Source organism: Esox lucius, chromosome 7 (assembly GCF_011004845.1).
Source record: "Esox lucius isolate fEsoLuc1 chromosome 7, fEsoLuc1.pri, whole genome shotgun sequence".
Classification (NCBI taxonomy): domain Eukaryota; kingdom Metazoa; phylum Chordata; class Actinopteri; order Esociformes; family Esocidae; genus Esox; species Esox lucius.
The window spans coordinates 15744238-15759161 of NC_047575.1; the positions used below are offsets into that span (position 1 = coordinate 15744238).

The window sequence follows — 14924 nt, forward strand, 5'->3', positions numbered from 1 at the left end:
GTGGCTCCGTGGCTGTCCACGCTAGGGCATAATGAAGATGGATGGACTCTGGTTATTTGCTGATGCTGACAGGAAAAGCGTGTCTCGCCGCGGCTGTGATCCATCATCAAAGGCTGCACAACACTCTGATGGCCAAGGATGCGGATGTGCACGCGTGTTCGATTTTAAACCAGTTACTGTAATGTATCTGGATAATTTAGCCATATTGAATTGAAGTGGAGAGCCACCAGAATGACTGGGACAAATAACTCACGCCTACCTGTCATAAGGCCTCTTCTCGGACACTTTGCTGTTAACTTAAAGCAGTAAATCTGATTCATCTCTTCTCACAGACAACTAAATTGTGCGGGGGAAATATAGATTAAGACATAATTAATGGGACGAGTAATATGGATGGAAATGCCTGTGTATGACTCACTCAGCAAGTCCTACTAGGAGAGCCCAGGGGATTAGACTGAGCCGGCGGATAAAGTGGGCTAGGAGCAGCAGTGACTATAGTATGGTCTTTCTGGGTTAATTGTGTTGACCCCTTATGGTACTGAATTAGCACTGCAGACATCAGCGTAGCTAGCCTTTACAGAATGCCCAATACAGCAGCAGGGACACTGGTTTCCTTCCACTCTGATGACAGGAAAGAGAAGCCCCAGTCGTTTCAGCCGTCTGTCCCATCTATCACGGAATGCCTTTGTGTGGTTCCATCAGCAATGGAACTTCCGGAAGCTCAGCATCTGTCCTCTCTCTGGTTGATTATGCTGAGACGTACTTGGGAGTTAAACAATGAGGAACAGGCTAGAATCTTTCTGGAGTAATCTGTATGTGGGTGGCTGATTGACAGCTTCTTCCTCTCAATCACAATCTTACTCACCGTGGAGGACAAAGAGAAGGTTTTGGCTGCCGCTTAAGACTGTAACGTTACTGTCATCTACCCCTGACTACACATACACGGCACACAAAGAGCCAGAGAGCCACACCTGTGCGCTAGGCTCCGGAGCATTTCTTTCCCTTTGACAGCACACAGCTGCTCCCTTAATTAACCACCAGGGTTCATGATGGAGGTTAATTAAGCAGCATTGCCATGAAGAACAGGCTTTTGGGTGGCACTCCCCCTGCTTCACCCAACTTCCGTCTTCACTCCAACCTTGGGTTAGGAGATATCGCCTGATGAAAGGCTGGAGAAATCGACTAGCGAACGAAGACGCAACCGCCAAAAAGAAGACATCTCAAACGGGACGGCGGCATTTTAAGACATTTTAATAATAAATAATGTGGTAAAAATGGCAATGTTTTTTTCCCCAACACTTTTATAACATACTCAATAATGAAATACCATGGCTGACATAATGAACATATTTGTAATTCCTTAAAACATTGCAAACTCCAAATAAAGGTTTATTCAGCAAACATTTTGTAGTTTCACACATTTTGTAGATGTGTAGGAAGCAAAGAAATGGAACCAAAGCTTGGCGTAGAAGTAGCCATAACGAATCTAAACCCAACATGCTTTCCATCTCGAAGCTGCAGGATTCTCAGTTCCCAGTCTGTAATCACTCTGTTATAGAATCTGTACTCAGGGCCTGTATTAATGTCACTTTCTTCGGCCCGCTGTCCTTGCTGGGAAACAACAGTGGACATGTCACTGTGTGCTAGTAGCTCAAGAAGGAAATGCTATCCACCATCAGGAATGGAGACATATACTTTCCAGGATGGACCGTTCAACATGCCCACCCACAACTTACCTGGAAGGGAGACTCCTACTGAGACCAATGGGTGTCTACCCCCAACTCTACTGGTACAATGTGTCCCTCAGCTTGGCCTGTCTCTCACTTCCTCATAAGTGCATTTGTAGACATGAGGGACTCATATGGTCGACAAAGGAGTATGTGTCATAATACATGTATGAATGTGATCACGGCTTTGGCCGGTGTTTCCCTTTTAGGACACTGGTTTCAGTTTAAACCAAACTGGACATTGGAGTCTCGTTTCCATGTCAATCCCTAACAGATACGGAATATCAAGACACAGAACACTCCTGTCCAATTGTACACAGAAAACAATCAACATTATCATTTTTTTTTTTATCATTGTTCCTTTTGTAAGACGGAACATCATAGATAACAATGGCTTAAAATAAAGTTAAGTGATTGTGCTTTTGAAACCAAAGTAGAACAAATAATGCACATTGACAAGACCAACATCAATAACAAAACAATAACAGTGCATTACAAAAATACATTAAAAACAAACATAAAAATCCCATTGTTGCAATTTTTGTGGAAGTAAAATGACTGAACAATTTACAAGATGGATTGTGAAGTCCAAGTATGAATGACAGTAAAACCACAGAAACACAATATTGGACAAGCCATTCTGAAGTACCACAGAATCACAACTATAGACAAGCCCATTCTGAAGTACCACAGAATCACATCTATAGACAAGCCTATTCTGAAGTACCACAGAATCACATCTATAGACAAGCCCATTCTTAAGTACCACAGAATCACATCTATAGACAAGCCTATTCTGAAGTACCACAGAATCACATCTATAGACAAGCCTATTCTGAAGTACCACAGAATCACATCTATAGACAAGCCCAGTCTGAAGTACCACAGAATCACATCTATAGACAAGCCCATTCTGAAGTACCACAGAATCACATCTACAGACAAGCACAGTCTGAAGTACCACAGAATCACATCTACAGACAAGCGCAGTCTGAAGTACCACAGAATCACATCTACAGACAAGTCCATTCTGAAATACCACAAAACCATAGTCTTCAACAAGTCCGTTCTGAAGTACCAAAGAGCCACAGTCATAGAGAAGCCAACTTTTCTGTGTACACAAGGGGTGGGTGAAATCCAGCCCTCAGGAGGTTTAATGATTATTTGGAGTTGAAAACATTACCCACATTTAAACTTGTACAACTAGATTTAAAGCATGTATTAACTATTATGGACCTGTACATTTTCTAATAATTGTTTATTTTCCAAAAGTGTCCCTGTCCGCAACATTTTGAAATTGGAATATGGCGCTCAAGCCAAAATGATCGTACCCACCCCTTGTATAGATTGACAATTGCCATCTAAATGCGCATGTACGTTCATCTTACATCAGTCCCCAGCTCACCATAAAGACTGGGGGAAGCCAGTTCTCAACCAACAACTCAAGTAAACAATGATCTAACGGCGCTTCATAACCACTGAGTGCACAGACTCAAACTTGATTGCACCTTTTTTTCTCTCACTTTTCTCCTCCAAGATGGAAATCAAATGAGAAATTATTAAAAGGAAAACTATGATAAGTATTGTTCAGTTTTTTTTTTTCTTCGTCTGTATGATAAGAAAAGTCATTTACATAATAGTCACTGATTTGCGATGTCAGATTTCTTTCTTCCTGTGAGGGCATTCCGAGAGTTTCCAGTCCTCCTTCAATGATCCTCAGCTCTCCAGCAGCTGCAGAAAGAAGAGCTGTTCAAAAAGCAACCCCTCTGGCTAAAAAAGACCTTTGACATCCTAGGCTTTGGACATAGTATTGATACTGATGGAAATGAGTAGACCGACTTTCAGGATCTGATTCTCACCTCTAGCTCCTCTTCCTGGGTCTGGAAGCCTCCGATGCTGGGCAGTGTGTCTGTGGGATTCCTGCGGGCCCCGGAGGGCCCATCTCTCCTCCGGCCCCCTGAGCTCCGGGAGGACATGGAGCTGGAGGAGCTCTGAGCCTGGCCCTTCACAGAGGGGAATGAGGGCCTGCTGTATGGGGGGATATCCTCGGAAACTAGGGCACAGAGGGACGTCACACGCATCCTACTTAGTTTGTGATGCACTTGTAGTTTTTCAAGGGATTTAATGTGACATGTAGGAACAACAGAAAAGTGTAAAGTCAACTCATATCTCTACATCTTTTTACATTTCCAGTGGAAAAGTCACAACATTGCAGCGGGTACCTGGTTGGTGGAAGGCTTTCCGGTTCCCCTTGCCTCCCTGTTGAGTCCTGCTCTTGTCCTGGGCCTCCTGTCTCTCCACAGAGCCCTCTCTGGTCCTCTGGCCCCCAGCACTCCCTCTACGGCCTCTGCCCTCCCCAGAGCCAATCCTAGGGAGCGTGGCCCCCCTCCCCTCATAGCCACAGCGTGACGTATGACTAGGGGACTTCAGGGGCATGCAGGAGTCTGAGTAGAGAAGAAGGCAGAGACGAAACATGAGGTTTATTCAAGAGTCATTTCCCAAGGCATCTGTAGAGTACAGCTATAAGAGGAGTCAATGCAAGGGCTGACCCGTGACTCAGACCCAGTCCCTTACCATCTGTGAAGCCCTTCCTCTGCTGGGGGCCTTGGTGGCCAGCGGGAACCTGCTGCTGCTGCTTGTGCCTTTTAGGGGGCCTCTTCTGCATCACGGCAGAGCTCATGTTGCTGTCTGTGGACAGAGGGCTGCAGGGACGCTGGTGCCTTCGCCCTGTGGGAACAGACAAACACTCTGTACATGGGAGGTTTTCTTCAGTAATATGCATTTATTCCTCTTTCTTTATTTCTTGGTTTCCTGTTCCCCTCCCCTGTCCTCACCTGCCGGCCTTGTGTCCTCTGGGAACCGGGCCATGCGCAGGCCCGCTGTGTAGTCCCCGGTGTTGGCCACCGCCTGGGCGAAGTCGGCATCTGTGAAGAAAGACCCGTCCGAGGAGCTGACGGCGCTGGAGCGGCCCGACGAGCCGTTGTCCTCCTCGGAGGCCGAGCCCCAGCCGTTGATCATGGAGCCGGTCACGGAGCTCTCCAGGTCCCCTGTGCTGGAGGCCGGAGTCTGCTCTAGGCCCCGGAGGTGCAGCCTGCGTGGGGGAGGGTGGTGCTGCTGGGGCTGCTGGGTACCCTGGTGCTGGTGGTAGTGACCCTGGGCCATGTCTGCATCTGTCTCACCCCCCTCGTCTTCCTCCTCCTCCTCCTCCTCCTGCCCGTCAGTATCCAGGGATAGTGGGCCGGAGATGTAGCCGTAGGTGTGTGGGGGAGAGAGGGGATGCGGGAGAGGAGGTGGGCTGGCCCCATGTTGCCTAAGAAGGAAGAGCATGGATCAGTAGAAATCGCTGATAATGAGTGTGGTGAGGGTGCAGTGTGATTGTAAGCTGGGATGAGTGGGGTGTAGTGTAGTCTTAGATGGGATGAGTAGGGTGTAGTGTCATTGTAGCTGGGATGAGTGGGGTGTAGTGTAGTCTTAAATGGGATGAGTAGGGCGTAGTGTCATTGTAGCTGGGATGAGTGGGGTGTAGTGTGGTTGTAGATTGGATGAGTGGGGTGTAGTGTGGTTGTAGCTGGGATGAGTGGGGTGTAGCATGGTGGTTGATGGGATGAGTGGGGTGAAGTGTGGTTGTAGGTGGGATGAGTGGGGTGTATTGTGGTTGTAGCTGGGATGAGTGGAGTGTAGTGTGGTGGCAGATGGGATGAGTGGGGTGTAGTGTGGTTGTAGCTGGGATGAGTGGGGTGTAGTGTAGTCTTAAATGGGATGAGTAGGGTGTAGTGTCATTGTAGCTGGGATGAGTGGGGTGTAGTGTGGTTGTAGATTGGATGAGTGGGGTGTAGTGTGGTTGTAGCTGGGATGAGTGGGGTGTAGCATGGTGGTTGATGGGATGAGTGGGGTGAAGTGTGGTTGTAGGTGGGATGAGTGGGGTGTATTGTGGTTGTAGCTGGGATGAGTGGAGTGTAGTGTGGTGGCAGATGGGATGAGTGGGGTGTAGTGTGGTTGTAGCTGGGATGAGTGGAGTGTAGTGTGGTGGTAGATGGGATGTGTGGGGTGTAGTGTGGTTGTAGCTGGGATGAGTGGGGTGTAGTGTGGTGGTAGATGGGATGAGTGGGGTGTAGTGTGGTTGTAGCTGGGATGAGTGGGATACAGTGTGGTTTTATCTGGGATGAGTGGTGTGCAATGTGCTTGTATCTGGGATGAGTGGGGTGCAGTGTGTTTATAGATGATTGTAGCTGGGATGAGTGCTTACCTGAGTTGGTCTGTCCCATTGTGTTGCTCTCCCTGGGGTGACGGGGTTAGAGTGGCTGTGGACTGGTGGCTGTAGGACATACCGGCAGGGGAAGAGGCCGCCCCTCTGACCGGGGGTGTGGGACACCTATCCATCCCCTCCTCCGCCTCCTCCTCGTCCTCCTCCATCTCATCTGGGTGCAGATACATCCGCGAGGGAAGCATTGGGCAGGCTGAATCTGGGTTAAAGCTTTTTTCCATGGGCAGGGTATACTCGTCACAGCCCCGGCTGGGTGGGGGGTTAGCAGGGGGAGGGGGCAAGGGATCGGCCCAGTTCACTGTGTTGGTTTTGGGAAGTTTGGGCGTGCGGGTTCCCTTCTTGTGACTTTGGCTCCCTGCAGAGACATTCAAAACAACTCTTAGAAGGTTCTGCAGAACAAGTAACATATTTTGTCCCACAAGACATGAGTTTGCTTCGGTTCTCACCAGAGGTGCTGTTGCTGCCCCTGTCAGAGCTGTGGTGAGACCCTCCTGTGTTGTGGTCGGGGGGCTGGTTATATGGTATGGTGCCCGGCTGGGGCCCATCTCCTCTGAAGTGGTCTGAGGACAGAGTTAAACAAATATTGGAGGTTGACTATAAACAGCGACAAAACCCAACCACTACTGCTGCTGTAGACCAGTCCTCACCTTTATTAAGCCTGTTGTTCTGCTCCATTATGTTATACTGCATCTGTGCTTTCTGCAGCTGCGAGGGGGGCTGGTTCCAGCAGCGGATGTCAGAGGCACCAGCCACTGCGGCAGATTTGTTCAGGATGCTGGACTGGATGAGCTGGGTGGTGGCGTAGGGGGTGGGCTCGTAGGGGGTGGGTGGACCTCCGCCTGGGCCTGGATAACACAGGCTGGGGTTGTTGAAGGTCTTGAGCTCGTTGAGTTTGTTGGAGAGGTCCACATCGCTGTACACAGCCTGGTCAGGCCCCAGTAGACCACCATGCTGTTTCTCCAGCTGGCTGCCATAGTTGGCAATGCAGTCGGCTATGGAGAAGACCACACTGGGTTAGAACACCACTGATCCCTCACACGTGTACATAACATCACTGACCTGATCCACCCGAGAAGGGGTGTAGCGATAACATCACTGAACTGCCCCACCTGAGAAGGGGTGTAGCGATAACATCATTGAACTGCCCCACCTGAGATGGGGTGTAGTGGTACACTGAACTGACCTGAGAAAGTGTGTAACAGTAACATCTCTGATCTGACCTGACAAAGGTTGGTAACACCACAAGGGGTATAGCGGTAACATCACTGATCTGATCTGAGAAGGGATGTAGCAGTAATATCCCTGACCTGCCTGACCTGAAAAGGCATGTAAAGGTAACACCAATGACCTGACCAGGTGTATAGTGGTAACACGACTGACCTGACCTGAAAAGGGGTGTAGCGGTAACATCACTGACCTGACCTGAGAAGGAGTGTTGCGGTAACATCACAGACCAGACCGACCTGAGAAAGGGCATAGCAGTAACATCACTGACCTGGGCGGCTGTATGTGGTCATGTTGCTGTCACTGGTGCCATTGCCATTGTTGCAGCAGTTGATGCTGCAGTCTTTGTGATTGGCGCAGGCATTGGGCCAGGAGTCTGCCAGCCAGGGCTGGTTCACACTCTCCCCCATGTTCAACAGCCCGGGTCTGAACCAGAAACACAGAACAAAAGCATGATCACACAGAACAACCTTTTAAAGGTCAAATAATCATTGTTCCAGTCAGGGTTGGGGATGGAAGTGTTTTTCCTCTAACCAGTTATTACACAGAGAGAGAACTCCCTCTGGTGGACTAAGTAGGAAATACACTGATGTTGCATTTCTCACTTTCCCTTCTGTACTTCAGCAGTGGAAAAGCATGCAGTCAACTGCACACACATACCCAGACAGTAGGATGGTAGCCTTACCGTCCAGCACTGCACACAGACTCTCCTCCTCTCTGGTAGGCCACTGAATCAAACGAAAAGAGAATACGTGAGAGAAACAAAACTATCTGCATGACTAACGAAAGAGGAGCTGTCTGTCCCTGTCCGAGAACCTGTCCGTCACCTTTCTCATACACAGCTGTCCTTTGATCAGTCTGACTCACACACAGACACCTTGACACCATGGCATGACTCAAATACAGCCTCTCCACTCACACACACACACACACACACACACACACGAAACCCACACCTAGCGCCCTTCAAGATGAGAGGTGCACACGTAAAACAGGATCCTTTCACCCGGGCAATGGACCCTCCCCATTCAGTTCAGCCAGATCCTCTTCAGTGTTCAGTGAGTCACCTCAACCATATGATTAGATAGGCCATTATGGAGTCTGACTGTCTGACACGTGATCTTCATGTTGGGGCTGCTAACTGGCTCTCTACTAATCACCAACCACTGTGACTCAACAGGACATTGAGCTTCCTTCAACGCACCAGCCCAATGAAGGGTGCGACAGGTCTACATTTTCATGGTTTTGTTAAATGTACATTGCCAAGTCTTGTTAGCCTGTAATCTATTTGAACTGCGGACTTTAGGACAACTGTCTGTGGCCATTGGGTTCCAAATAAACCAGAAATAAACAAGAAGCGGCCATCTTTAGGTGCTGTCTGTGACCTGATACACCTTATGTAAGAACATCACTTCACATCGCCCTGAATCTGTTTTTATTGGTTTGTGGATGTAGAGGTCATCTAACATCTACACTAACTAATCCAGCTGTTTGTTTATGGGAACAGAGTGCTCAGTAGAACAGGAACATAGATCTGTATACAGGCATCTCTAAATCATCAAGGGCTTCAGGGTCACTAGAGATTGCAGGAGATGGAACCTGTGTAAACAGCTGTAGTCTTCCATACATACCAGTGGGGGTGAAGGTGAAGGATGGAACTGCAGGAACAAGCAGCAGGGAGAAAGAGAAAAAGGACATTAATAATTGACTGCAAAATATACATTTTGTATGCCTGTGAACAAAGCCCCACTCACCCACACGTTCTCTCACACTCACCCACACGTTCGCACGTTCTCACACACCCACACACACACGTTTGTTTTTATATCCTCATGGGGCCCTAATCTTAACCCTAAACCTAACCCTTACCCTAACCTTAACCTCAATTAAGATATTTATGCCTACATTTTACCTAGATGTAATGCCTAACCTTAACCCTAAACTTAACCAACAACTCCTGGATCTTAAAGAACCCCCAATTCTAACTCTAAAAAAATTGACTTTCCCCTCATGGGGCCCCAAAAAATTTCCCCATGAGGCATGTTTTTCAGGTTTTACTATACTTATGGGCACATTTTGTCCCCGCAACGTAATAAAAACAAGCACACGCACACACACACACACACAAAGAAGATAATTTCTGTGTTGTATCTGTCACCGCCGCTGTGGTCAAAGGAACAAGTGGCCTTGTGGGTAATGGAGGTCACCAGGGGTCAGAGCGAGGAGATAGCAACGATGGCCGAACAAGTGTCATAATACCTGGGTGACAGAAGTATCCGCAGTCTGACAGTCTGACCGCGGAGGGAGAGGCGCTAGGCAGCGCCCTGGAAATGAGCCCTAAATGTCACTGTTTGAATGTCAGCCTAATCTGCGATGTGCCAGCCAGGCGTCTGATCGTCACTACCCTTTGAGGTCTTTGAGTCAGGGGAGAAGATTAGACCAAGCCCATTTTATTTTATTTCTCTAGGTGATACGTTGTTATCAGGTTCCCTACTTTAAGGATAAAAGCTACTGACACCAGGCGAGTCAAACTACAGGCTATTAGATAAAAACCCACCGTAATGGGATTGTCAGCATTAAAAGCCATTAGCGCGGTCACACGGAGGACAGTGTCCCGTGTCTAACCTGTGTGTCATTGTTCACATAAATGACCACAACAGCTCAATCCAACCTAATGCCCTGCCGGCCTCGCCATATCCCATCGCCGTCACAATCAGCCGTCCCTCTAATCTCTCCACCACAACGTAACAGCTGTATCAACCTTTGATACTCAACTGTCTGCGGTGTTATCTCGTAAACACCTTCAAAGACACTGGCATCAGAGCGGGTCTCGGACAGATACCCATACAGACACAACACACACAGATACGCGGTGCTGACCCCGGCCTGAACCCACCTTTGCGGATGCCGGCGTAACTGCTACTGAGGCCACTCCTCTTCTTGCGGTGGCGGTACAGCCAAACACTGAACACCATCAGGATCACCCAGCAGGTGGCGCCGATGCCCGCTATGAACGCCGGCTGCTTGACCACGTCCGAGATGTGGGACAGCGCGTCCTGTTCAGCGTGGCTGTCCATCATCTGACCGGTGGAGTCTGGTGGAGAGGGGGGACAGAGGAGACGAGCACATGGAACACTCAGTCGTAGAGAAACGCATCATCATGTGGGTGGAGCGCCCGTCTTCGTATATATATATCGGGCGGTCCGAGATGGAGCGCACTCCCGTAATCCGCTCCTCCTCAGGGCACCTGGAGGCCAAGGCCTGACACTCACCATGACCTCATCGTCATGAATACCCTTCAGGAAGTGACTGTGAACACTTGATATGGACCAGGCAAACAGGCTGGAATGTGATAAGGAGATGGACATGTGGACCATGGATTTGATCTGTCGGGCGTGCTTCTTGTCACGTCCGATGAAGCACTAGGAAAGGAGAGGCTGAACCAGAAACGGTTTTAATGATGACAAATAACTAAAGAACTTGTGAGCTGACACAGAGACCATCCCACGGCCACTTCCTGACCGAGGTCAGATAGCATTTCATAAAGCTCCAGTAGCTCTACACTAACCATAGGCTATCAGCTGCGAACTGAAGTTGACCAGCTCACCAAATTGAAAGAAGGTGACGTCACTCTTGACCCCTGGGCCGGCGGCATTGCTGGCGGCAACCTCCACGCTGTAGCGTATCCCCGGCGACAGGCTGGGGATCAGCACAGAGAATGTGGAGCCATCTACAGTACGGTTGACGTGGTAACGGCTCTCGTTGCCCAGGCACCAGATCTGGAGGGGGAAGGAGGAGGTTAGGTCTGGTAAGAGCGGAATCGGGACCTTTCAGAAAAATAAGACATAGAAAAGTCTAATGGATGTCAATGCCTCACATCAACAATGAATCCAGATCTGCTGAAACAGGTAAAACGACCCAATGAGGGGGAATGTGCGCTGTAACATCTCTTCCGACCTGTCCCTCTCCTTCCAGAATAACTCCCTCCGTCTTACCTTGTACTCCTGTACCATCCCGTTCTGTTCCTCCTCAGGAGGTGGTTGCCACGCGACCCGGATGGCTGTCCCGTTGGTTTGGCTCTTGGTGACGGTAACGTCCCGAGGTGCTCCGCTGGGGGCTGGGACAGCAAGAAACCGTCAGACACACGGTCACCATGACAGCAAAGAACCCAACTATCATTCAGTTCTGCCATTTTCAGAACTACGCTGAGCGCCTGCCTCTGTCTCTTACAGAACATCAAAGGACATTTAGTGACAATTCATCAATCTCACATATATAAAAACAGCCAATTATTGTATATTTGCGTGTTGTGTTGTGCGATGTTGTGTTTTGGTGATGTTCCCTGACACTGCGTGTTGTGTTCTGCAATGTTGTGTTTTGGTGATGTTCCCTGACGCTGCGTGTTGTGTTGTGCGATGTTGTGTTTTGGTGATGTTCCCTGACGCGGCGTGTTGTGTTGTGTGACGTTGTGTTGAAGGAGCTGTGTGAACGCCAGGACTTTGTGGGCCATAGTGGTGATGGCGCTAGTCACCTGATAATTAAAGTGAATCCGTAGTGCGTGGGCCTCGGGAGCTTAGTCACTGCCTGGTTAAAGATAATGAAAGCAGGCATGTCTGTTGTCTGGGGCTGGCTGCCGCTCCATGTATGAACTCAGAAAACAATTAGCAGAGCAATTTGTCTTCACAGCTGCTGCTACACATTCATCTAGACGAGGTACACACACACGTACACACACACTAACTACACACGATGTGAAACTACCAAACCTTACCAGTGTTGATTATTATGCTACAACTGTATCAACCAGACACCTCCGGAACTGACAGCAAACAGTAAATAAAGGACAGGAGCTGTAACGGTTTCAACCTCATTAATTTGTTTCTATGAAAGGTTGCTTTGTCTTTGGCTCATCTTCCCTTCACAACAAAATCTCTCAGAAACGCAAATATTCAATTTCTATACTATTAAGACTATGAGCTGGCAACCAGCTCCTCTCTGACAACAGCCTTGAACCCAGCCTCTTACCTTCCTCCAGGGTCCGGACCACCTTCACCTCGCTGTCTGCTCCCTGGAATTCATCGAAGAAAGGACGCACTTTGAACTCATAGGTGACCCCCTTCTTCAGCTGAGGCACCACGGCGCCGTCCTCTCCAGGGGTGCGCACCTCGAACACACCCCACTGCCCTCCCGGCTGGCCCAGGTCAGCTGACGCTCTGTACATCACCTTGTAGCCCTGGATATACGGAGACTGCTGCTCCACCTGGTGGGGGAGAAGAGGAACACGTGAGGATTTCTTAGCCAGCATCTGAACACACAATTTTAATAAGCAGTGTTATGACAATGTGTTTTTCTAATTTTCAACGTTGCAACACTGGAAACAGAACCCTTCTGTAAATGAGCTTATTAAATGTCATTCTGGTCGCCATGGATGTTTAATATTATGCATTTCTAACCAAACAAATGTCAAAATAAACCCTGGGAATCCATGACGCCACCATTAAGAGCCATTACACCAGCAAGATATAGTACAGTTCTCTCAGATGTTGGACCAGTCTGTCACTTGAAGAAAAAACACATCAAAAGCAACATATATTCTGAATCATAACCCTTGTGTTGGCTTGGTAACCATATACAGTGAACACCCTCCAGGAGGTCTTTAGCCCCTGTGCTATGTTGCCCCCTGGGCCTATAGGGAAAGCTTGGGTTACACCGCTCTTGTCTCCCAGAGCTCAGGGAAACCGCAGCATGAGGTCATCCCCAGCCGCCCATTTCCTGAGAGGCTGGGACTGGTTAGGACACTGCCAGGAGGGCTTCGCTAACCAGCGCTCTCAGATAGATGGGCCTCAGATTTACATGGAAGATATGGCTAGGGAAGCTAGCCTCTCACAGGCACTACATAAGTGAGCGAAGGCCACTGACCTCATCTACCATATTATCACGTTTGTTTGTACTGTGCAAAAATGTTCCTTTCCAAGCATGTTAACAGTTCAAATTGAACCAGGCAACCTTCCCAATCACTGGCCAAGTGGAATCTGTCTTCTTGCCTGGCCACCAGTCTCAGCCCAACAATTTCTATTCCGTCTCTATTCAGGACTGTACCTCTGACGTGCCTGTCAGTATACCCCTCACAGACGACCTCCCCCCTTAGCCTGCTGGTGTGGGAGAGGGTTGGGGGAATGCCACACGATGTATAAACACGCTCTCTCACAGTCCGTCGTCCAAACGGACCCCTGTCAGCCCAGGTGGTCTTGATTACGCCAAACAGTTCCACATCCTACCGACAGATTCCCACAGCTGATTATACAGCACCGTCTACCACCTCTCCGCCTAACAGACTCAACTATGTGATCCGAGGGATGATGCCCGGAGTCTTGTTTATACAGACTACCGCGAGCAGCACAGGGAGACCAACGGATGAGGCAGTGTAAGACCAGCTGGCAGAGGGTGAATTGTCCTTTTGGGGGACCCAAACCCAGCCTGGCCCAGGGGTCTACTCACCGTCCACTGCACCCTGACCGAGGAGGAGGAGAGGATGGTGGGGTTGTGAAGGTGAACCACCACGTCCCCCAGCTCCCTCTGGATCTGACGGTGGTCCACCCCCTGGCTGGTGGGAGGGGTGTCTGCATGAGGACAGACAGAGAGGAACGGCTTAGGACAGTCAACCACTCACTCTCACCGACCGGCTGGATGGTCTGCACCCAGGGCCGGGAGGTGTTCCTGCCGACGACGCGACTCCAGTCGGCCAGAGGAGAGGACGTTCTCACCTTGTGTCCTGACCGCGTCCGTGATGGGGCTGGGGTCACTGAGGCCGTAGGCGTTGGCCGCTCTCACCAGGAACAGGTAGACGGCGCCCGGCTTCAGGTTCTTCAGGACAAAGGTCTCCATCTTCACGTGGTCGGCCAGAGTCACCCAGCTATTCCCCGACACGTGACTTCAGAGAGACATGAGGACCCGCGGTCAATCCCTCATGAGTCGGAACGCAGCGCATGCACACGGAACAGGTACACACACAATGAGACACAGCTCAGCCCTCCCAGAATTACCTGAACGCCTCAATGACGTATGAGGTCGGCGTGGCCCCAGTGTTTGGGTTCGGCTTCCAGGACAGTGTGACCGAGGTGCGGCTGACGTCCGTCACGTCAGGTTTGGACGGGGCGCTGGGGATCAGGTTAGGGTCTGTGGGTCGGCCCGGCTGGACCACCGTCCCAAACACCTCCACCTCCACGTAGGCCCTCCAGGAAGCCTCTCCACTGGGGCTGGACGCCACACAGGTGTAGAAGCCGGTGTCTCCAAGCTGAGCGGACAGAGACATCGTGAGACTGGCTTCATTCAGCGCTGAGCGGAGGTCTGTGCGTTTGATAGTGGTGTTATGCTGCCCCCTACCTTGGTGTAGCGGATCTGCAGGGCCCCTGTGTCTAGCTGGGTGATGCGGGACTCGTCGGAGGACACCGGTGACCCGTCTTTCTTCCAGTGGACTGTCGGAGCGGGGGTACCTGTGGCTATGCAACCCAGGACCACTGTGCTGTCCACAGGGACTGTCTGGTTTACTGGGCCCTGGCGGATCACGGGTGGAGGGCGGTCCGACACCACTGCTCAAAAGGAAGATGTACTGATTAATGACAGTTAAACTGTCAGAATGAATCAAACCTGCATTCAAAGACTATTATTGTATGTCAACTGTTTTCAAAGATATTTTGAAGTAAGTCTTT

General features: G+C 49.8%; 1 protein-coding gene across 4 annotated transcripts in view; it reads right to left on the reverse strand.

Annotated features, from left to right (window-relative positions):
- Positions 1-1240: 1240 nt before the first annotated feature.
- Positions 1241-14924, reverse strand: part of LOC105010783 (roundabout homolog 1-like) — a 160575-nt gene continuing 146891 nt past the window's right edge. For all 4 annotated transcript variants that reach the window (XM_010870380.5, XM_020048566.3, XM_020048565.3 and 1 more), the window contains 19 exons: positions 14599-14804; positions 14259-14509; positions 13980-14146; positions 13714-13835; positions 12241-12475; positions 11211-11332; positions 10823-10994; positions 10112-10309; positions 8847-8873; positions 7901-7943; positions 7487-7641; positions 6639-6983; positions 6438-6551; positions 5974-6346; positions 4562-5037; positions 4302-4454; positions 3950-4171; positions 3587-3780; positions 1241-3458 (listed from right to left, as the gene is read on the reverse strand). In XM_010870380.5, the coding sequence (XP_010868682.1) occupies positions 3444-3458; positions 3587-3780; positions 3950-4171; positions 4302-4454; positions 4562-5037; positions 5974-6346; positions 6438-6551; positions 6639-6983; positions 7487-7641; positions 7901-7943; positions 8847-8873; positions 10112-10309; positions 10823-10994; positions 11211-11332; positions 12241-12475; positions 13714-13835; positions 13980-14146; positions 14259-14509; positions 14599-14804 (3590 nt within the window). In that variant the 3' untranslated portion in view covers positions 1241-3443. The remainder of the gene's footprint in view (positions 3459-3586; positions 3781-3949; positions 4172-4301; positions 4455-4561; positions 5038-5973; positions 6347-6437; positions 6552-6638; positions 6984-7486; positions 7642-7900; positions 7944-8846; positions 8874-10111; positions 10310-10822; positions 10995-11210; positions 11333-12240; positions 12476-13713; positions 13836-13979; positions 14147-14258; positions 14510-14598; positions 14805-14924) is intronic.